Source organism: Engystomops pustulosus, chromosome 1, assembly GCF_040894005.1.
Source record: "Engystomops pustulosus chromosome 1, aEngPut4.maternal, whole genome shotgun sequence".
Lineage (NCBI taxonomy): Eukaryota > Metazoa > Chordata > Amphibia > Anura > Leptodactylidae > Engystomops > Engystomops pustulosus.
The window spans coordinates 32,737,111-32,760,795 of NC_092411.1; the positions used below are offsets into that span (position 1 = coordinate 32,737,111).

General features: G+C 44.5%; 1 protein-coding gene across 2 annotated transcripts in view; it reads left to right on the forward strand.

The window, feature by feature from the left end:
- The window catches only part of PPWD1 (peptidylprolyl isomerase domain and WD repeat containing 1), a 31,493-nt gene extending 16,990 nt beyond the window's left edge, over window positions 1–14,503 (forward strand). Inside the window, exons 2-11 of one of the 2 annotated variants that reach the window (XM_072137216.1) lie at window positions 179–281; window positions 2,093–2,193; window positions 2,918–3,038; window positions 4,247–4,694; window positions 6,113–6,303; window positions 9,671–9,860; window positions 11,176–11,357; window positions 11,508–11,589; window positions 11,805–11,987; window positions 14,311–14,502. In XM_072137216.1, the coding sequence (XP_071993317.1) occupies window positions 226–281; window positions 2,093–2,193; window positions 2,918–3,038; window positions 4,247–4,694; window positions 6,113–6,303; window positions 9,671–9,860; window positions 11,176–11,357; window positions 11,508–11,589; window positions 11,805–11,987; window positions 14,311–14,454 (1,698 nt within the window). In that variant the 5' untranslated portion in view covers window positions 179–225 and the 3' untranslated portion in view covers window positions 14,455–14,502. Of the gene's footprint in view, window positions 1–178; window positions 282–2,092; window positions 2,194–2,917; window positions 3,039–4,246; window positions 4,695–6,112; window positions 6,304–9,670; window positions 9,861–11,175; window positions 11,358–11,507; window positions 11,590–11,804; window positions 11,988–14,310 lie in introns of both variants that reach the window. The other variant, XM_072137209.1, reaches the window with a different exon arrangement.
- Window positions 14,504–23,685: the final 9,182 nt, after the last annotated feature.

The following is a 23,685-nucleotide window of genomic DNA, read 5'->3' on the forward strand; positions in this document are numbered from 1 at the left end:
ATTACTAAAACATCTCTGGAATAGTGACAGGTGCTTTGTGAGAATTGCATTAGTTTTGGGCGGTGCGGGGTCTTATACACACTGATTATTTTGGTTACTTTGACATTTCTGGATTTGTGCTTGTTTTTGGACATAAGGTTGTAGATGTTAATATTAAGCTTTTGCTTTTCCCCCTTAGTCCTTGAGTTTGAGAGAGTTTACCTGGACAACCTTCCCAGCGCATCTATGTATGAGCGCAGCTATATGCACAGAGATGTCATAACCCACATCGTATGCACCAAGTAAGTGGAACTATAATCTGCACTTTATAGTCTCTACATCAGAGGTTACACTCATCCCTGAAAGCGTAAAAATACTCCTGTACTCTTATTCTGAGGAGTATTTTGTAGTCCACATCATTGTACATGTATAGTAAAGCAAGGTGCCTTCTCCTTGTTTAAATCTCTGCCGAATGCTGCATCTATAGGACAGGGGACACAAGTTTCGGATTATAAACCCCAGCAGCGAAGGATATGCAGCTAACATATTAAATTATTTCTTTTTCTTCACTTCTTGCTACTAAATGTAGCAAAAAAAAGGCTATGTTCACATTTTAGGGGCTACTCAAATTTTGCCAATTGTTTTATTAAAGCACAGACATAGACATATATAGATATATACTAAGCAATCTATGCCAGAAGTCTTGTTGCACATGTCTTTATGAAGTATTGTGTCATGGCTGCACTATGCACGCTGCAACACAATCCCGGGGTGTTCTGGTGCACATTCACGTCGGCTGCCAGGTTTAAGTCGGACATAATTGTGGCGCACGCGCATTTATCTGACTGCACCAGAAAAGAAAAGGTGCACTGAGTTCCTTCACTTTGGGGGCCTGTGGGTGCGCCATATTCATACAGACTGTGCGCCGATCTTCGTTAATCCGGTGCACTCTGTACGCTAGTGAGGTAAACGTCACGTAGAGCCTTTCTGCCGCACTATTAATAAATGTGGGCCGAAATGTCTCTCTGTTGTGATGGAGCCTTCACAGTGCAGGATTTTATTTGTCTTCGTGTTATGCAACAGAAAACATTTATAGCAGATGTAAACCAGCTTCACAGCGCCACTACATAGTCCAGGACAGGACTCCCAGCATCATAGTTATGTCTTCCCCCACAAAACAGCAATCGATTATAATCAAGATCACAGGGGAGAAGAATGACTATGATATTTGGAGTCCTGTCCTGGACACTGCAGTGGTTGATTCATCAGAGTCATCTTAAACTGCCCTAACTTTGTAGGTAATGATAATCAAATGGTTGTAATATAGGCAAAGGTTTATGCAAAAGATTAGGAAGGGCTGGGGCTAAAACAATGTGAGAGCAAGAACGTAGTGTATGACACAGAGAGGATAGTGTTACATTCACACCAATTCATTATCTCTCCTTTCTCTCAGTATCTGCCTGACCTAAGTCTCTGCTATAGAACAGAACTCTGATCCTTCCCCTCCGCTGCAGGTGCCTACACTACAGATCTCCTGCCGAGCTAGACGCATTAGACACTTTTCAAAGTGTAAAACAAGCGTCTATGACACTTGTACGGGCGTTAATCCAACCTCTGCTCTTCATCATTTAGCAATTCTGCATTCTTCAGAAGCATTGGGGGACGTGCATCAATCTGTCTATGCTAGAAAAGTGAAGTGAACACAGTGATAAATGTGGCAGAAAAAACTTATAAGTAGTGTTAGGGTTACATGTTTGTTAATTCTCATTTACATCTGCATTTCTAGTATGTGTATGCGGTAAGGAGGTGTATGGATATCTCTCCTGCTTGTGGCTTATAAATACTGATCAGAATATGCAAGGGGGAAAGTGGACAGATTGTAATTACAGCTTTAGACCCCTCTACGTAGACTCTAAGGGAGGTTTGACGCTTCCAAGCTGGATGTGTAAATCTCTCTCATATTGGAGGTTCTATGCTGTGTGCTCTCCTCTTTAGTCATTTATGCCTTCAAAAACACTTTGTAAATTGTATAAAGCATAAGAAGTAACAGAAAATGTACAATATGATAAGTTGGCATAGCCGCTCTGTTAGAATACTGCTTTTCTCCTAATAGGACAGACTTCATCATAACCGCCAGCCATGATGGGCACGTCAAGTTCTGGAAGAAAGTGGAAGAAGGAATTGAATTTGTAAAACATTTCCGCAGCCATTTAGGTAAGTACAGTATAGGTGGTGGTGGGTTTTGTGTTGCAGTGAGCTTTGGATAATGTGAGATCACATCTTCCATCCCATTTTCCTTAACCCATCACTGGTTTTATTATTGACGTCAGTGTGTACAACTTGTGATTGGTAGAGCAGTGCGATCTGTGCAGAATGTGTCAAAGAGCAGTGTTTAGGGGTTTTTTTTTTTTTTTTTTTTGGTATGGGTTCGAAACATATGCTTGCTCTTGGATAAATTTTGTAAATCTCTGAAACCTCATTTAATGCCCACCAAATTTTATTGCAACCCATATAGTGGAGAGTGGTAAATATTACTCACAGCACCTCCTGAGAAGGTAGTGGGTAGGGTGCAATGGAGCGATCTCAGATTGCTCCTTTAAACAATGGAGTGTCCCGACTGCTTCTCAACCTGCCACTCCACCCATTAGTGAGTACAGGATCCCCTTTCTCTGGGGTTCCGAATCACCCATCATCACCCTATCCTGATCGGGAATAACTTGTATACTTGAGCCAGCATCATATTGTTGTTATGTAGGAACACATTTTCTTTGCTGAATGTGGATGTGTTCTAGCCTATAACAAGGATTTGGAGCATCACAGATCCTAGGACACTCATTCATAATTTGCACAAACATGAATCTAAAAGTTACTTGAAACTTAGGTGGTGCAATGACATGTGGAGGTAAAATGAGTATTTATATCTGCATCCCTTGTGCAGGAGTGATAGAGAGCATTGCCGCTAGCTCTGAAGGGTCACTTCTGTGCACTGTTGGAGATGACCAGGCAATGAAAGTCTTCGATGTCGTGAACTTTGATATGATCAACATGCTGAAGCTTGGGTATGTATTCCACCTCTTATCCTATTGGTTTTTACTCATTAACTGTTTTTGTTGACAATGAAATACATTACTACATGGTGAGAAACCCAAACAAGAACTAAACTCAATCCATCACGGCTGGGCTTATAATAAAGCCCCCTATGTAAACAGAACCCACTCTAGCTGATATACCAAACCCATAATAAATGAATGTATCAAAGTTCTAAAAATACAATTTCTTTATTATTGAAAACATATAGTCACTGTACCAGCATAGAAATGAAATAAATGAACATGCTTTGAAACCCAGCAACTCGATGCATAGTTGTAAATAAATATACAGGCAGTCCCCGGGTTACATACAAGATAGGGTCTGTAGGTTTGTTCTTAAGTTGAATTTGTATGTAAGTCGGAACTGTATATTTTATCATTGTAATCCCAGCCAGAACTTTTTTGGTCTCTGTGACAATTGGATTTTAAAAATATTGGGTTGTCATAAGAATCAGGATTAACAATAAAGCTTCATTACAGACACCTGTGATAACTGTTATAGCTGTTTATTGTAGCCTAGGACTAAAGTACAATAAATTACCAATATCCAGAGGTCCGTTTGTAACTAGGGGTCGTATGTAAGTCGAGTGTTCTTAAGTAGGGGACCGCCTGTATATTAAAGCCTATAGTGTCCTCTTTATATATAACTTATCAAATGCTATTGCATACTTATATACAGGATCACAACCAGGCTAAAGTATCAGAATCACATCATATCACAATGAAATCTTAGGTCTCACATTATAGGTAAAAGCTATGTTGCTCAGAACCAAATCTCCCCAACCACATTTTGCGTATTCCTGCTTCTTCACGGGGTTGATTACATTTCATGTTAAACTATTAACTGTTCTTCATATCCTTAGTATCACTCTTTGATTTTTAGGCTTAAACTATTAATGGCCTGTTTTATCGGATCTGTGATTTGAATACAGTAAATCACGGCTGTTTTGCATGGTAGAAATTACACCTTACATCAAATGATGCAGGGATTTGCTTACTACGTTTGGACCTAGACATCTGTCCAGCACACAGTTCAGTATTTATGGACTGACAGCAGTTATATGGTTCTGGCTTAAGAGGGTTTATGTTGGGAATACTAGTGTTGACTAAGGATTACTCCCTGTGGACCACTGACGGTGTGACAGGTTCCTCATTCTCGTGTGTTTCCTATATTCCAGCTATCATCCCGGTCAGTCGGAGTGGATCTATTGCCCTGGAGATGCCATCTCGGCGGTGGCGTGTTCTGAGAAGAGTACAGGGAAGATCTTTGTGTACGACGGCCGTGGAGATAACAAGCCGATGCACGTGTTTGAGAAGCTGCACTCCTCTCCTCTAACTGCGATCCGGCTGAACCCTGCGTACAAAGTGGTGGTGTCCTCCGACAAGAGTGGAATGATTGAGTACTGGACTGGGCCTCCCCGCGGATACAAATTCCCAGATAATGTGAATTGGGAATACAAAACAGACACTGACCTCTATGAATTTGCCAAGTGTAAAACGTGTCTGACAGGTGTCAGTTTTTCCCCCGATGGCAAGAAGATGGCGACTATTGGACCTGATAGAAAAGTTCGGATCTTCCGGTTTTTAACTGGGAAACTGATGAGAGTGTTTGACGAGTCGCTAAGTGTAAGTAAAAGGCTTCGGCCAGAAATACATATTAGTAGTGAAGGCTTATATCTATTGTCCTACATGAAGCCCTTTATCAGATGATGATGTCTTGACGAGGGATTTTGTAACAAAGCTGGAATTTATTACATGATGAGACTCGGCCTGTAAATCTGCTCCTAGAGGTGGCCGCATTGCCCTGGACTCTTGCTGTTACTGAGCTGCGGGTATCTGTTCATCCTAAAGGATCCCATATGATGCGGTTTGCACACAATCTGTCAGACACACATCCCCGTGACTTTCTCATGTAACAAAGCCTCAGCAGTGAGTAATAGGAATTGCTTCTATTTTATTTGTACACAAATGTGAACACTATAGAGAGAGCAGGAGGTCAGCATCGCGGCCCGACCCTTTCATGTTCTGCGGCAGCGTCTGCTCTGCAGCTGTTCTCCTGCCAGAGTTTTGTGGTCTTCAGGCGACGTTCCTGATTTCTGCCAGATGTACAACAGTTTTCAGGGATGGATGTGATTTTCTCTTTTTTTTGTTAACCAAATCAACGTGTTCTTGCAATATTCAGGCCTGTTAGTGTGAGGAGGAACGGTCAGGAGTCAGGTAACCAATGTGCAAGAAGTGAACTGGCACCCAAAATTTTTAAGCTCCGTTTGTGCATCTACAGACATTTTAAGCCCTGGACCTTCCAAAAGGTCAGTCTGCTTATAGAGCTGATAGAACATGAAGTTTAAGGGGCTGTCCTGACACATTAAGTATAATTTGGGATAACTTGCTGATCGGTGGGTCCCTGTGGTGGGACACCCACAGATCACACAAATGGAGGGTTCCTTACCCCCAAGTGAATAGAGAAGCTGCTTGGACACTCGCACTACTCCTGTGCTCCTCTCTATGGCACTGAGGGAGATGGCTGAGCTCAGTACTCGACTACCCCCATCAGAGCCATAGACAGTGAATGGAGCGGCAGCATGTAATCTTGACCTGCTGCTCCTTTCATTTGGGGTACAATGGACCCCTATTCTTTTGATCTGTGCAGGTCCCATTGCTATATCTCCATCAGTCTAGCAAGTTGTCCCCTAATCGCAGGATAACTGGTTGTGACCAGATTAGGCCATGAAAGGGGTTTTCTAGAAACCGGATTGATAACCAATCAATGGCATAAGTGATCTACACTAATCAGGTTATTTGAATGCCAAAAGCCTAGGCCATAGTGCTTTTATTCACTTCAGTGAGAACTGTGAAAAGGTGATATAGATCTCCTAACCCCTAGAACTGTGAAACTAGCAAAATAAACAATAGTCTTGTATGTCAGCCCCATAGAGGATGTGCTGCTACTGAACCTCCAGTTATCCCAAATCCGACCCCTTTTGCATCATTAATTTCCGAAATCTGAGGCATAAGATCTGACATTTTGGTGTCTGTCTCGGCAGATGTTCACGGAGCTGCAGCAGATGCGACAACAACTTCCAGACATGGAGTTTGGGAGACGCATGGCCCTGGAGCGGGAGCTGGAGAAGGTGGACGCCCTTAAACTAATTAACATCATATTCGACGAGACCGGCCACTTTGTCTTATACGGGACGATGCTCGGCATCAAAGTTATTAATGTGGAAACTAATCGGTAAGTTAGTGTGTCATATATATAATTTTTCCGTGTATTTCACCCCTGGCTATTGTATTCATCATATGTATACTACAAAAAGTGTTTTATGTAGATATCGACTAGTAATAGTTAAAGCATGCCATAGAGCAGTGATGGCGAACCTATGGCACTGGTGCCAGAGGTGGCACTCAGAGCCCTTTCTGTGGGCACTCAGGCCATCAGCCCAGGACAGAGTTCACCAAACAGGACCAAATTCATTAAATTTTCCCACAGTGAAAGGCAACTTATAAGATGTTGCTCTCAGCACTATTTTACAGCGACACTTCATTGGCTGTTTGGAACTGCTTGAAAAGTGAGAAGGTGTTGACAGAACTGCATTATCTTTGGAGCTCATCCTGCTGGACCTAACATTCTTCCTGTACAGAGATACCCAGGAGGGAAGCTACAATGAGAGTCTGAATTTGCCCTCCTTTCAACTGTATTGTTGGCCTCAGGCGGCTGATACAATTGAAAGAAGTGGAAGAACAGGTAACAGTAAGTTACTGCTTAAAATGGCACGTTGGCACTTCACGGTAAATAACTGGACTTTGGTTGTAGTTTGGGCACTCTGTCTCTAAAAGGTTCGCCATCACTGCCATAGAGCATTGCTAGTGTCACTCCCCTTATCTCACTCGCTACTCCCTACTAGAGGCAACCTGGGAGCCAGGTAGGCATTTTACCCCCTATATGCCGCAGTCCTAGCTACCACAACTTGGCTATGTCCGGAGGCACTTCTTCCAGAGCCCTGTGTGCTGCTCTGAAGCCACAATCCGAATGAAGGACCCCAGGTATGTTATATGCATTTACCCAATCATTAAAAATTTGTAGCATTTTTCTTTTTTTTTTTTTTTGTTCATTAAAGGTTGTATGTAGTTTGCATATTATTCCCTATAATAATCTTTAAATAGCGGCATCATATTCCGTAGCGCTTTTCAAATCATAAAGGACAAATACAAATAGAATACTACAAACAGTCATATGGAACAATAGGAGTGAGGGTCCTGATCACAAGAGCTTACAGTCTATGAGGATGAAGGGGTGACACAAGAGCTTACAGTCTATGAGGATGAGGGGGTGACACAAGAGCTTACAGTCTATGAGGATGAGGGGGTGACACAAGAGCTTACAGTCTATGAGGATGAGGGGGTGACACAAGAGCTTACAGTCTATGAGGATGAGGGGGTGACACAAGAGCTTACAGTCGATGAGGGGGTGACACAAGAGCTTACAGTCGATGAGGGGGTGACACAAGAGCTTACAGTCTATGAGGATGAGGGGGTGACACAAGAGCTTACAGTCTATGAGGATGAGGGGGTGACACAAGAGCTTACAGTCTATGAGGATGAGGGAGTGACACAAGAGCTTACAGTCTATGAGGATGAGGGGGTGACACAAGAGCTTACAGTCTATGAGGATGAGGGGGTGACACAAGAACTTACAGTCTATGAGGATGAGGGGGTGACACAAGAGCTTACAGTCTATGAGGATGAGGGGGTGACACAAGAGCTTACAGTCTATGAGGATGAGGGAGTGACACAAGAGCTTACAGTCTATGAGGATGAGGGGGTGACACAAGAGCTTACACTCTGAGGCTGACACAGAGGTATAAGAGATTGTATAATGGTCCAGGGAGCAGAATAAAATAATAAATAAAAATGCTGCTGGTTGAACCAGTCATCAGCTGCATCTTATATACAGAATCCAAGGTAAATGTGACTGCAGAGATTCGTGGAGCTTGGTATCTGGTGATTGCCGGATAACAGACGAGAGATAGGACACAGGATGGGTTAGTAAAGAGAGAGTTAATATTTCATGCAGTTAGTGAGTGTGATAGGCTTGCCTAAATAGATGGTCTTCAAGAGCATGTTTGAAGCTTTGGTGGTTAGGTATTAGTCTGATAGTACGGGAAAGGGCATTCCAGAGAATTGGTGCAGCTTGGGAGAAGTCTTGGAGACGTGCGTGAGAGGATCGAATTAAGGTGGAGATTAATCTAAGATCACTGGCAGATTGAAGAGCAACGGTTGAGCGACTGAAATGAGAGAATAGAGATTGGGACATGCAGTACAGGCAGTCCCCGTGTTACATACAAGATATGGTCCGGAGGTTTGTTCTTAAGTTGAATTTGTATGTAAGTCAAAACTGTATATTTTATAATTGTAGTTCCAGACAAAAAATTTTTGGCCCCAATGACAATTGTAGTTTAAACATTTTTTGCTGTAATGGGACAAAGGATTATCAATAAAGCTTCATTACAGACACCTTACAGCTGATCATTACAGTCTGGGACTATAGTAACATCCAGAGACTTCACCAGAGGTCAGAGGGGCTGTCTGTAACTATGGGTTGTCTGTAAGTCGGGTGTCCTTAAGTAGGGGACCGTCTGTATTATGAAGAGCTTTGTGAATGAGGGGGATTATTTTAAACTGAATTCGGAAGGAGACGGGCAACAAATGCAGTGACTGGCACAAACTGGATGCCCTATCCAAATTCACGTTCTGACTGCAGAACAGGACCCCCCAGCAATCTTGTGATGGGTGTAGTATCGGGAAGAGCTTGATTCCTGCTTTTCCATTCCATAAAAGGGTGGGCACAGCTCTTGTATCTCCAGCACTCGCATAGACCGTGAATGGCAGCTCCTAAGATAACAGAGATATGTGCTCTCCAGTTTCTGCCATTCTTGAATGGAGCAGCTGGACACGTGGTCAGCCTGCTGCTCCACTCATCAGTGAGAAACAGGAACCGCTTACTCTGGATAGCTGGGGGTCCCTTTCTCGTGATTCATCAGGGTCCCTGACGTCAGACTCTAAGCGATCACCTTGTTATCCTGTGGATGGGGGATAAGAAGCAAACTTGGGACAACCCCTACATAATTATCTTGTTTTATATTTTGGCTGTTGCATTGGTATCTAGCAGCCCTCGCCTGTGTAGTCTAAAGGATTTACAGCAAGAAGTTGGCTACACAAAAGAGTGATCGTCATTCTGTTACCTTCCATTGGGAAACAAATGGAAGTGAATCGGTCACTGTTGTCAAGTTCTCTTATACGTTATGAAAGGACTTGTGGCTCATTAGCATAATTGTGAAAGTTGATATTAGAAGGAAGGAGGCCATGGATAACAAATCTACGAATATTATCACAGTGCCTGGATCTATGAGTAATGTCCCTGGTTTATCATGATGGGTTTAAAGTTCTTAGAATCCCCTGCTGTTTCTAGCTCTGCCCGTTACGTTTGTTCTTCCTGGATTAGATGAGATTTATTTGCTGCAATAGTCATTTTATATGTTTATAGCGCTGAAAGACACGGATCCTCCCCTATGTAGTGACTGTATATAATATTCTCCGGACAGGTGTGTGCGTATCCTGGGCAAGCAGGAAAACATCCGGGCCATGCAGCTGGCAATGTTCCAAGGTGTGGCCAAAAAGCACCGCGCCGCCACCACTGTGGAGATGAAGGCATCGGACAACCCCGTCCTCCTGAGCGCTCAGCCTGACCCCACCATCGTGTGCACCTCCTTCAAGAAGAATCGTTTTTACATGGTTGGTATAGTCCAGACATGACATCACGCTTACTGCCACAACCCATGTTAGCATCTGGTCAGCTCATAGTCTGACTGCTGCTCCGTACACACCCTGCCATTCTTACTAATGCAGACCCAGGGAGCTTGTGCAATTAGCTTGGTGAATCAGCATGTCAGAGGCATGGATTGTAGACCTGGCATGAGCTGCTGCCTTGATCTTCCCGTCTGCCACATCGCACTAGTTAGCGTTCATTACCTGCAGATCTCTCCCTGGGGTCCAGATGTTGCTTGACTGCAAAGTGTATGAAAAAGCAAGTGTGCAGGGCTAGCTTCATATGACCAAATAGCATTTTATTGTCATCTTGGGTGTGGAATAATTGTGTGAATTTTTTTAAATCCTCAAAGGGGTTCTTCACTTTCAGTAAATAGTTGCTATTTTTTGTGCAATGGTAAGTTCTACAATTTTCCAATATACTTTCCGTATCAATTCTTCAGTTTTTTAGATCTCTGCTTGCTGTCATTCCATAGGAAACTTCATTATTTATTTCTTGTGGATAAAAACGGTCCCTGGTCATGTGATGTCACACAGGTGCATGGCTCATTATACCCCTGGTCATGTGATGTCACACAGGTGCATGGCTCATTATACCCCTGGTCATGTGATGTCACACAGGTGCATGGCTCATTATACCCCTGGTCATGTGATGTCACACAGGTGCATGGCTCATTATACCCCTGGTCATGTGATGTCACACAGGTGTACGGCTCGTTATTTCCCTGGTTGTATGATGCTACACAGGTGCATGGCTCGTTATATCCCTGGTCATGTGATGCTACACAGGTGCATGGCTCGTTATATCCCTGGTCATGTGATGCTACAGAGGTGCAGAGCTTGTTATATCCGTGGTCATGTGATGCTACACAGGTGTGGGGCTTGTTATATCCCTGGTCATGTGATGCTACACTGGTGTGGGGCTCGTAATATTCCTGGTCATGTGATGCCACTCTGGTGCGGGGCTCGTTATATCCCTGGTCATGTGATGCCACTCGGGTGCGCAGCTCGTTAGTATCACAGAGAGTAATCAGAACCATGTGATATAAGGAGCTGTGCACTTGTGTGACATCACATGAACAGGGACGGATTTCTATCCACAGGAAGAACATAAGCTTCCTATAAATTGTCAGCAAGCAAAGATATAGAAAACCGTGAGGAATTGATAGAGAAAGTATGTTGGAAAATTTTATAACTTTTCATTACACAAGCAATATCAATTGTTAGTTGAAAGTGGACAAAACCCTTTGAAATGTCAAAAACCGATATATTCTAATTCCAGTTCACCAAGCGCGAACCAGAAGACACCAAGAGCGCCGACTCTGACAGAGATATTTTTAATGAGAAACCATCTAAAGAAGAAGTGATGGCAGCCACTCAGGCGGAAGGACCGAAACGCGTTTCTGACAGCGCCACTATACACACCAGTATGGGGGATATTCACGTGAAACTCTTTCCTGTTGAGTAAGTGTCTTCCTTGTATTCAGATAAAGCCCCTGCCCTCCCATGGCTGTAGTAATAGCTGCTATGGATGCAGATACACAGTATACTGTATGTGAGATTGTGATGGGGGCTCATGCTGACTGTTGGATACGTTGACTTATTTTAACACAGGTGTCCTAAGACGGTGGAGAATTTCTGTGTACACAGTCGTAACGGGTATTACAATGGGCACGTATTTCATCGGATCATAAAGGTAAGTGCTGGCTGTTATTGATTCGAGTCACTGCCTATGGGGTCTGCGCTCTGCTATCTCCTTCAGCGCCATAAAGATCAATAGAGCGACCTGCTACTTAACAGACCCCACTGATAAGCAAGTTATATATACTTTACAACATATATATATTATACAATGTCATGGTATTGTGTGTTTGTAATAATCTTTTTTTTTTTTTTTTTTTCCTGTCTTAGGGATTCATGATTCAGACTGGAGACCCTACGGGCACAGGCATGGGTGGAGAGAGCATCTGGGGTGGAGAGTTTGAGGATGAATTTCATGCCACGCTAAGACACGACCGCCCCTACACACTGAGCATGGCCAATGCTGGTGCCGGTACTAACGGCTCCCAGTTCTTCATCACCGTAGTACCCACCGTAAGAACACTTTATACCTTATGACTTGCCAACACCTTTTGGTCCTGTTTGCTTAATGTTTTACTTTGGGGAACCACTTTGGGGAAATGGTGTGGCAAAAAGTATTTGGTTTTTTTTTCAAATATGATTTTACTGCACATCAATCACAAGTCTGCAAAAACATTTTTATGGTGTCTGGTCCTTTAAATTGTGCATTTAAAGGGAATCGGTCACTGCGGTTACTTACCCAAACTAACTTCTATGTTATGTAGAGTTACATGCCAGCCGAGCTACATGCAGTATACTTATTGTTTGGCTGCTCTGTCCATAACCTCACTTTAGAAATAAGCAAAGCTCAGGGCTCTGCCTCGACATCTAAATGGACCCAGGAGTCTTGTAGCTGAAGAGGGAGAAAGATGGATGAAGGAGGTAGAACTGTAGCTGGGGACTGCGTTATTGCTGTGGAGTCAGAGATCTTAGGTGCTTTACTAATGCCCCCAAAAAGCACTCTAGCCTTATTTGCATATTTATAAAGGGAAGTTTTGGCACAGAAGGAGCAGCAGAAAAATAAAAACAAAGTTATGTGTCTGTATAGACCCACATAACATAACAGGTAGTTCTGGTAGGTAATTCATGGTGGTGGTTTCCCATTAAAGGAAACCTGTCCCCAGGTTTTGCCCCACAGTTGGTGTGAAATTTTTTGAATTCCCTCTTTTATGTGAAATTCTACCTAAATTTATACTTAAATTTTACGTATAAAAATCTCTGGCAAAGTGTGTCAAATATGACTCTTATTTCATTTTCACATGAGAGGAATCAAGTTTTTAGTGGTTACAGGGTAGTTGTCACGTCAGGTACCTCTATCTTTGGTTCTATTAAGAAACATGCGATTTGTGTCATATTAAAGAAACTGATGTGATCTTTTAGGCTATATTCACACTGCCGTTGCCCTACCGTACCGTAGCGGGCAACGGCAGTGCACGGGGAGAGGAGGAGGTGGTGAGCGCAGCTCACCGCCGCCCCTCTCCATAGGAAGTAATGGCGCACGGCGCCGTATTACGGCAAAAGATAGGACAGGGGCCGTGCGCCCATTGACGACTATGGAGGGCGTATATCGGCCGTATATACGTCCTCCATATGTTAGTGTGAATGTAGCCTTAGGCTTATGGTTCTGTGCAATACAGAACTGTAGACACTGTCAGACAAATATAGGTGGGAACTGGGTCTTCATATGCAGCTTGCATTTACAACTTTGTGAGCTACAGAACCGGACAGCTAAAGACAAAGCCATAAGCCTGACGTTTCTTTAATCTGACAGACAAAAACATGTTCCTAGGTGCTATAGAACCGAAGATGGGGGCTTCAGAAGTGACACTACCCCTGCAGCCTATATATTTGACAAGTGGATGAGGTGAGAAGTCATATTTGCTTGTCTTTGAGAATTTTTTAAAGGTAATTGGGTGAGATTTCACATGAGAGGGATTTCTAGAAAGGACATTTCATACCCTTCCTCCGGGGACTAGTAGATTAGTAGTAGTCCCTTTTAGGGATTTTGGGATACAATGATATTCATTCATAAAATGACTCCAGGAACAAGTCTAAAGGACGTCGCACAGAAAATGGAGCTGGACCCCTGACTTCTCTCTGTTATCATCTGATCGCATAACTGGGCAGTAGTTTAATTGTGCCTACTTATTAGCATTGCAAATTGTGGCCCGAGTACAGAGTTTAAGATTGTTCTCTTAAGCGTAAGGGCTAAAACACACGTCCGTCATTGGTTGGTGAGTCCCAAAACGCGCAGTGGTTGGATTTCTTGGGCCGAGTGCAGTGCAGAGGAGGCTCGGAGTAACATAGTGATATGTGATAATGGAAGCTCCTCAGCTGCTCTGATATATGATTACGAGTTCTTGGTCGTGTGCTTCAGCCTTGATACTTCCATATAACATATTTGTTACACGACAGAAACACAACCCTGATGTACAGCAGGACTTCCCATAGTCCTGTCTGTCTTGGCTCACTAATATACCGACGTTAGTGAACGTCACTAACCCGTGTGTATGTCTGGTCTTCATCTGGAATGAATGATTTAATTAATGAAGTCACCGGCCGCCGTCAGGATCACTTCCATTAACTATAAAAGCCTCACAGCGGGGCCTTTTCTCCTTAACCTCGCTCATCTTCCCAGAAACCTCTCCCGCACATGTATGTAATTCCCCCCCATGTGGGTGCCCGTTATAGGGTTAATGCCTCCTCCCTGTGCTGTATGTAATGTGTTGTCCTGTCACAGGAGGGTGTAAGGGCGCAGGTTCTCTGGTGTAATGGTCTCTCGTCTGTTCTCTTCCAGCCTTGGCTAGACAACAAACACACAGTATTCGGGCGGGTCACCAAAGGAATGGAAGTGGTCCAGAGGATCTCCAACAGTAAGGTTAACCCTAAGACGGATAAGCCCTACGAAGATATCACCATCATAAGCGTCACTGTTAAGTAATGTTCTGCAATGTGCGTTTGGGTTTTTTTTTAACAATTGTACAAATCTGATTGTTGTTTTTATAAAAAAAATTAATAAATAAAAAAATCTATAAAAGTAAATGTCAAGGATTTTCAGCAGAAATACAAATAACAAAAGAAATACTCACTAGATTGTAAATAATGCTCGTGCAGATGAACAATTGCAGGAATGAATCAGCCCGGATTTTACAATAACTCGGGCTTGGAAAGGTGCACTATTTGTTGTAATGAACATCAACTAACAATAGGGAAAGAAGATGGGAACATGAGGGAGAGGAAGGGGGGATGAAGGAGAGGGGGGGAGACCACATCCCCCTCTACCTGGCGCTCAGAACCGAGAGAACCGAGCTGTCTGATAGCTGTAGAGGGATCGCTGCTGTCCATTACAGGTAGCGAGGAGAAGCCACAAAGGAGTCCAAGGGGAACCAAGTGTTCTGAGAGCCAGCGGCCTGTTTTGGATCTGGTGCAATGAGGGGAGCTCAGTGGAGCGGCCGCCAGCTGGAATGCATTCAGGAGAAAACACGACTTTCTATACATGACCAGGGATATCGCATGGTGGTGTAATAACACCCGAGCAGGATTATCCTGTCGCCTCGGAAATCTCCTCCAACTTTCCAATAGCAGAGTATCTCGGGGTAACTCCAGAAGGGGAGGGTGCCCTCCCCGGATTCACAATGCCTGCAATTGGATGTAATTTCTTGGTACATTTTATGGAGTACATGGGGGTGGGGGCCTGTACCATGTAGTGAGCAATTTATAATTTGTCTCCTGATAGGTGGTACTTATGGTAGATTTATCCGCTACTGTAAGTACTTTCTCCCTTTGTTCCATGGTGAGGGTGATCTGCAGGTCCTGCTCCCATTTAAGCAGGTATTGGCATGAATTTGTCGGGGGGGGGGGGGGGGGGGTGTCAGAAGGCAATAAGAGGACGAGTAGGTCCCCCTGACATGGCTCATTTGGACACAAGTACCTTCAAAGCCTGTAAGCAAAATGATGAACGCTGAGGGGAGTCCTATGGAATTTAGGTAATGGGAGAGCTGTGGCCCTGCCAGAGGGGCGCTCTCAGTGAATCCAGTGTAGCTTTTTTGCACCAGTGACAATTAGTAGTTTCAGTTTTGTTTTTTTTTTTTGCTGTTATTGGACCAAGGATAATCAATAAAGCTTCATTAGACATCTTACATCTGATCATTGCAGCCCGGGACTGAAGTAACATCCAGAGACTTCACCAGAGGTCACAGTGGGCAGAGGGGTCCGTCTGTAACAGTGGTGTAACTAGGCTACTGCATTGGGGCCCCCCTTCCCACTTAAAAAAATATTAGTATACTCACACATGCGACTTATAATCACATGTACATACTCATGTGCATATACACATACATACAGTGTATACAGATACTGCATATATACATTGCAGTATATGTTTATATACATATTATGCTGGACATGTGCAGTGTAATATAGATATAATGGTGCACATCCTCCATTCTTTATTGTGTCAGGTCAGATGGCGGGGTTCCCTGACACTGTGGGCCCCATAGCCGCTGCTACCGCTGTAGTTACGCCCCTGGTCTGTAACTAGGGGTCGAATGTCCTTAAGTAGGGGGGAATCGCCTGTTGATTAGGGATGAGTGTTTTCCCCCTCCTATAAAACCCAAGAAATCAGCAGACGCCACACATAGTTGAGACAGTTTATTAAGTTTGTCATGAGAAGCAGGAGATGGTTAGATCTTCACAACGTAAGCAGAAAGTTGTGTCTAATTGGACAACATGCTGCCCACAACTCAAAAAAACAACCCCCACAGCTAGCAGGATGGCGCGGCTTCACAAACATGCAGCCTTACAGTAAGGAAGGAACATCACCCTCCAGACATCCCCACCCAAACACACGAAAAATAATATCTATCTACTGCTACATTGTCACTACATCAAGACCTTGTGCAACATCAATAGTTTTTATTTGTCGTTGTCTGTGCCCAATGCAAAAAAAAAAAAAACCATAGCAGCCGGTGACTACAGAGATCCCATAGCCAACACAGAGCAAGTGCGATAATACTAGTGCGACGCGTGCCTATTGTATATACACAGCTCGGGAGCGGTGGCTTCACTTTTTACATAGATTATTATACATACACTTTATAGTATTACTGTTTTTTCACTTATTTGAAGGAAATCTAATGAGTCTAAGCAGCTACCCCAGCCCTTCTGTGATGTAGCTTTACAGGCTGTTACACTGTCTCACCGTACCCACTGCTTTCTTCAGCACTTGCGTAGTGAGCTCTTCCTGCAACAGTGGGTACGGTGAGACAGTGTAACAGCCTGTAAAGCCAGATCACAGAAGGACTTGAGTAGCCACTTAGACTCATTTGAATAATATTAAAAGTTGATGTTAGAAGGAAGGAGGCCATGGATAACTTATACAAGAAGATTACCACAGTCACGGTGCCTGAATCTATGAGTAAGTGTCTCTGGTTTATCATGATGGATTTTGATGGAAGATTTCCTTTAAAACCTCTTTTTGTAATATATTTTATTAGGGTTTTTTGTCAGCTTTTATTCAAAAAAATCTACCTTGTAAGATTCCCCCTTCCTTAAATGTCTGTTGCTTAGAAAATCAAGATTAATTCACTCACTGTTAAAGGGATTGACTACTTATCCTTAAGTTTTACATAAAACCTTAAGAAGGTCACACATATTTTTTGTCATGAACATTCCCATAGCGGTAGTGGCACATCCCTCCAACCCATGATATGGGAGGGGTTAAGATGGAGGGGGCGGGCATACAGTAATGAATGCACTGCCCCCTCAATCCACCAGCAGACAACAGGATGTCACTGGAAGTCCAAGGTCCTGCTGCCAGGGGAGGGGGACACGTGAATCTCAGCTCCAGGGGTGAGCGCCAATATTTATTAGGATAAGTATAATATGGGTGACCTTATTAACCTGATTAAAGGTTTCTATAAGTGGACAACCCCTTTAAGGTCTACATATTAAATCATGAGTGCCTGTGTATGGTGCAGTGCACAAGAAATTGTGATGACTCCATTGCTTCTACGCCAGAAACTGGCATAGAGGAACTGATACATGTCCCCTATAATGTCTGTAAGAGGGGTCACCTCTCAGATACCAGGCACTAGATCAGTTACATGTGATATGCAGCTTAGGGTGCATTCACACACAGTTTTTAGATGCAGTTTTCGAAACTAAAACAGGTGTGGATCATAATGGGTGAGAACATCTCGAGGAAAGCAGCTGCTCCTCTTCTTTTTTTTTTTTTTTTTTTTACTCCACTCCAGGTTTGGACATCAAAAACTGCATCTGAAAAACGGAATGTGTGAACGCACCCCTAGTGTACATGCAGTATTTATTCCTGGAGATGTGATTAGTCCCCTGAGCAATGATATAATCATGCAGTAATACAGTAACAGTTACTTCCCACTAATATATATATATATATATATATATATATACACACACACACACACACACCAGCGCGGGCACTCGCATGCTTTACAGCATCTGCCAATAAAATAACACAAAAGACTAAAATGTGGTCAGAATCCATCCAAGAAATCACCAGTCCAATATACAAAGTGACTAGAAACTCTCCACCAGGAAAAAGTGACATCTAATAGAAGTTTCTTTTATTCTATTCACAAAGAGAATAAAGTTTTTCTAGTTTACTACAACCCCTTTAATAAACCTCATCTTTCAGGTTACTGTATCACTGGGTTTAGGATATAGAGAGGCAGTTCTGATATGTGATTGGCTTGTCCACCCCCTAAGGGTGATGCCACACAAGGCGTTTTTAGTCCGTTTTTTAAGCATGCGTTTTCAGTCTGGTAAAACGCATCAGTTTTTGGCCATTTTTGTCCGTTTTTCCCAATTATAATAAACAGGTTGTAAGCAGCCAAACGCATGTTAAACGGTCAAAAACGGATGCTTAAAAACAAACAAAAAACGCCATGTGTGGCATCACCCTAATAGCAGCACTGATGGCCCCAACCAAATATTATTCGCTATCACACTATTCCTTATCCCCGTATTACCCTGGGCTGTTACTTATATCAATAGAAAGATTCCATATGAGGTAAAGCCGCTTATACACATAACAGAAGGGTCGGCACAACCCAACAATTTTCCGAAGACTAGCCAAACATCAGGGATTGGCGAACCGTGTGACCCAACCTGCCATATGGAATTAAGTGCATATATAAGCCTCAGAATAGGATGCAGACTCTCTTAAAGGGGTTGTCCGTTTGCAGCAAGTAACTGGTATTCTTTATGGAATGAAAAGTTATACAAAGTTCTAATATATTTTGTGCATAAATTCCTTTCTGTTTTCTAGATCTCTGCTTGCTGTCATTTTACTGGAAGTTTTGTTGTTTACTTCCTAAAAACCAGAGCTATGTGTTATATTGAGCCGTGCACCTGTGTGACATCACATGACCATGGATATAACGAGCCGTGCACCTGTGTGACATCACATGACCATGGATATAACGAGCCGTGCACCTGTATGACATCACATGACCAGGGATATAACGAGCGGTGCACCTATGTGACATCACATGACCAGGGATATAATGAACCGTGCACCTGTGTGACATCACATGACCATGGATATAACGAGCCGTGCACCTGTATGACATCACATGACCAGGGATATAATGAGTCATGCACCTGTGTGACATCACATGACCATGGATATAACGAGCCGTGCACCTATGTGACATCACATGACCAGGGATATAATGAACCGTGCACCTGTGTGACATCACATGGACAGGTATATATCTCAAACTGTGCAACTGTGTGACATCACATGTCCAGGGATCTAACGAGCTGTGCACCTGTGTGACATCACATGACATGGTGTTTGTTTATGTACAGGAAGTAAACAATCAAGCTTTCTATAGCAGCAAAGCAGGCAGAGATCTAGAAAACCATGAGGATTTGATGCAGAAAGTATATTGGTTTGTGTTTTTGGCAGTTTTACCTCCAGAAACCTTTGAAAATGCTGGGCCTAGCGGGGTGGGGGTGGGTCCATATTTTCTCTAGAGGGAAGATGTGAGGGAGAGAATTTTAATCTACCTGACCATGTTTTCAAAAGATGCCATTATTTAACCCCTCGCCCTATTGAGGACACATGCAATGGAATCAAGAATGCAAGTATATAAGGTGAGTGCAGAGGAATAGCTGAGGCTGAATGAGCATTTGGCTGGCAGCTAAGGGTGGATTCACACCTTTCTGCTATACATTGTAAGGATACAACATATGGCACAGACATATCCCACTGTATGCTTATACAGTGGGATACGTTTCCCAGTGATACCCCTCCTGCTGAATGTGGGGGGTGGAGTGTACAACAATGTCTGGGGTGTTCCCCAGGGACGTCCCTGTCCTTATATGGACAGTGACATCACCAGTGTCCTTTCTCCTGTTGAGTGATGTATTCACTCCCCATGTCGCTCAGCAGGAGGGAGCAGGATGGGAAGATGTGGCTTGTCAAGTCTTTCTTACAGGATACGTCACATACTGAGCAGACAGAGACAACAACTATGCCTCCGCCTGCCAGTATGTGTGAATGGGTACCCTCAGTGTATCCGTCCGGAGCTCTCCCGATGTATACCCGGAGTGTATACTAAATACAGAGAGTGAATCCACCTGAAGGTGTACGACAACCTTTAGCGCAATTTCAGTTATCTGCGGTTGGACCATGAATCGTGGACTGTGCTGCGTCCGGTTTGAGCGTCCGACCACAGTGCAGCAGACAAGACTTGGACCTTGCGGGCGCTTTCACACGATGCATAACGTGGCGGTTTTTGATGCGTTTTTTACGCATTCCAAGCCTTGATCACATGCTGAGGTTACATTGCGTTTCCACTGCATCTGATAAAACGCAATGTCACCTCAGCATGTGATCAACGCTGAAACCTTTGGAATGGGTCAAAAACGCTTTAAAAAACGTGACGCAACGCATCGTGTGAAAGCACCCTCACAGTGTTATAAGATACAAAGAGTCACTTCTAAACAGCAGCTCCAATCTGTAATCATGTCCCATCCTTTGTGATCGTTCCGTGAAACAGGACCGCGCGTCTGACACTGCCATTAGTCTCTGACTATTGCTCATTAAAAGAATACTTATGCAAATGCAGAAAACAAACAGACAAAAGTGCCCGGAGCTGAATAACCAAAGACAAAGCTGAAAATCAAATCAAGAAAATAACAGGGCGAACGCGTTTTTAAGAAGCTGTCAAGTGCCACTATTTACACAACCAAAGACTCCAACGTCAAAGTGTCGCTAAACAAGAAAGAAACTGCAAACTTTGCACAGTCGAGGTTTAATAACGGTGGTGCAGAAAAGACAAAAATATATAAAAGCCCGGACTGTATGTACCGCTCAAAAGACATAATAAGGCGCCACAGCCATGGAATAGTTAAATATTAAATTAAGTCATGTTAATGCGACAAACATGTCATCTACTAGAAGACAAGGCAGCCGTATGGGGAGCGGACACTGCACCAGGAAAAGAGAGGGATGGATTATGACTCTTGTGTAATGTAACAAGTCCCCTCCAGGGTTCAACGCTGTCATTCTGTACAAGGCTCCGGCCACAGGCGACATGCCGTCACTCTGTACAAGGGTCCGGCCGCAGGCGCCGTGCCGTCACTCTGTACAAGGGTCCGGCCGCAGCAGATGTCCCGTCACTCTGTACAAGGGTCCGGCCGCAGCAGCTGTCCCGTCACTCTGTACAAGGGTCCGGCCGCAGCAGATGTCCCGTCACTCTGTACAAGGGTCCGGCCGCAGCAGATGTCCCGTCACTCTGTACAAGGGTCCGGCCGCAGCAGATGTCCCGTCACTCTGTACAAGGGTCCGGCCGCAGCAGCTGTCCCGTCACTCTGTACAAGGGTCCGGCCGCAGCAGCTGTCCCGTCACTCTGTACAAGGGTCCGGCCGCAGCAGATGTCCCGTCACTCTGTACAAGGGTCCGGCCGCAGCAGCTGTCCCGTCACTCTGTACAAGGGTCCGGCCGCAGCAGATGTCCCGTCACTCTGTACAAGGGTCCGGCCGCAGCAGATGTCCCGTCACTCTGTACAAGGGTCCGGCCGCAGCAGATGTCCCGTCACTCTGTACAAGGGTCCGGCCGCAGCAGCTGTCCCGTCACTCTGTACAAGGGTCCGGCCGCAGCAGCTGTCCCGTCACTCTGTACAAGGGTCCGGCCGCAGCAGATGTCCCGTCACTCTGTACAAGGGTCCGGCCGCAGCAGATGTCCCGTCACTCTGTACAAGGGTCCGGCCGGCATCAGATGTCCCGTCACTCTGTACAAGGGTCCGGCCGCAGCAGATGTCCCGTCACTCTGTACAAGGGTCCGGCCGCAGCAGCTGTCCCGTCACTCTGTACAAGGGTCCGGCCGCAGCAGATGTCCCGTCACTCTGTACAAGGGACCGGCCGCAGCAGATGTCCCGTCACTCTGTACAAGGGTCCGGCCGCAGCAGCTGTCCCGTCACTCTGTACAAGGGTCCGGCCGCAGCAGATGTCCCTTCACTCTGTACAAGGGTCCGGCCGCAGCAGATGTCCCTTCACTCTGTACAAGGGTCCGGCCGCAGCAGATGTCCCGTCACTCTGTACAAGGGTCCGGCCGCAGCAGATGTCCCGTCACTCTGTACAAGGGTCCGGCCGCAGCAGATGTCCCTTCACTCTGTACAAGGGTCCGGCCGCAGCAGATGTCCCGTCACTCTGTACAAGGGTCCGGCCGCAGCAGATGTCCCGTCACTCTGTACAAGGGACCGGCCGCAGCAGATGTCCCGTCACTCTGTACAAGGGACCGGCCGCAGCAGATGTCCCGTCACTCTGTACAAGGGACCGGCCGCAGCAGATGTCCCGTCACTCTGTACAAGGGTCCGGCGCTCATGAAATAAATGAATACTGTGACTGTAGTGTAAACATTAGACTGTCATATACAAAGAATGAGCGTCGTCTGTCCGAACCGTAATCTTCACAGTCTTACAAGAAGTGAGGATGGAGACTTCACTGTTACTATAGTATCCAGGATAACATCCTCCCGTACCAGCAGATGGGGAAGTCTGTGCACGTCCACAATTCTGTACCCATTCACTTCTTACTGTATTGTCCTGGTACAAAGCATCATATCCCCTATATAGATACAGACCAATTACAAAAATGTGATTACCTGCAGCCACCACTAGGGGGAAGCAATTATAATTCAAGCACTGCATATGCAATTAAAGGATGTTCCATGTCTACATTTTCAATGTCAATTGCACTGAGAGTGCTGAGCCGCACACAGGTCACATGACGAATGTCAGACACCATCAGTAGCCAAAGGATATGTAACAAAGCCCACCGCAGCGCTGCAACCTCTTAAAGGACGGGTGCCAGGACTTGGAGCCAGTTCTGAAAATTGATCACTTATACCAAGGACAGATGAAAATGTAACAACACCTATAAACTTGAGCTATACGCTCCCCCTAGTGGTGGTTGAGGACAGTAACTAACTGTATGGCTATGCAGGAGCTTGCACAGCTATGAAGGTAATAGTACTGGGAGATGAACCTAAAACTGTGGTGTTATAAAGAGTATAAACACCTCTCTCCTTTCTTCCATGTACAGCGCCACACCTATCCACAGGTTGTGAGTGGTATTGCAAGACAACTCTTTAACAGCAATACCAAAAACAACTCATGGTCAGACCTGGCGCCGATTCCGGAAGAGACAAGATGTGTTTATGGCGCCCCCATAGAATATAAATGATGCAACTTTATTTTATACCTTGTGTTTTTATAACTCCATCTCAAACCTGCTGTCTTCCAGTGAATAGAAACCTTTGCAGGATACAGAACAAACTCTACACAGCTGAATACTTGCTACAGTGTGACAGGACAGGCAACACTCTCAGCTGGGAGAAGGAGGTCTGTAAGCTTTGCCATCTCTATTCAGTGACAGCAAGCAGAAATCTTAAAACGGAAGTGAAGCACAAAGGTATAAGTTTAAATCTGTTTTCACTGTACAAAGAGCAGACCACCCCTTGTGCTGTAGGATGTAGTAATAGCTTATAAGTATATACATGTAACCCGCTCCACCCCCTCTAATAAATGCTGCCTGCAGCATTGCTAGGACCACCTACCGGCCCTGTACTCCCCCCACTCCATCCCTTGTTATGTGCAGGTGAATGTGGCGCAGTGACACCTAA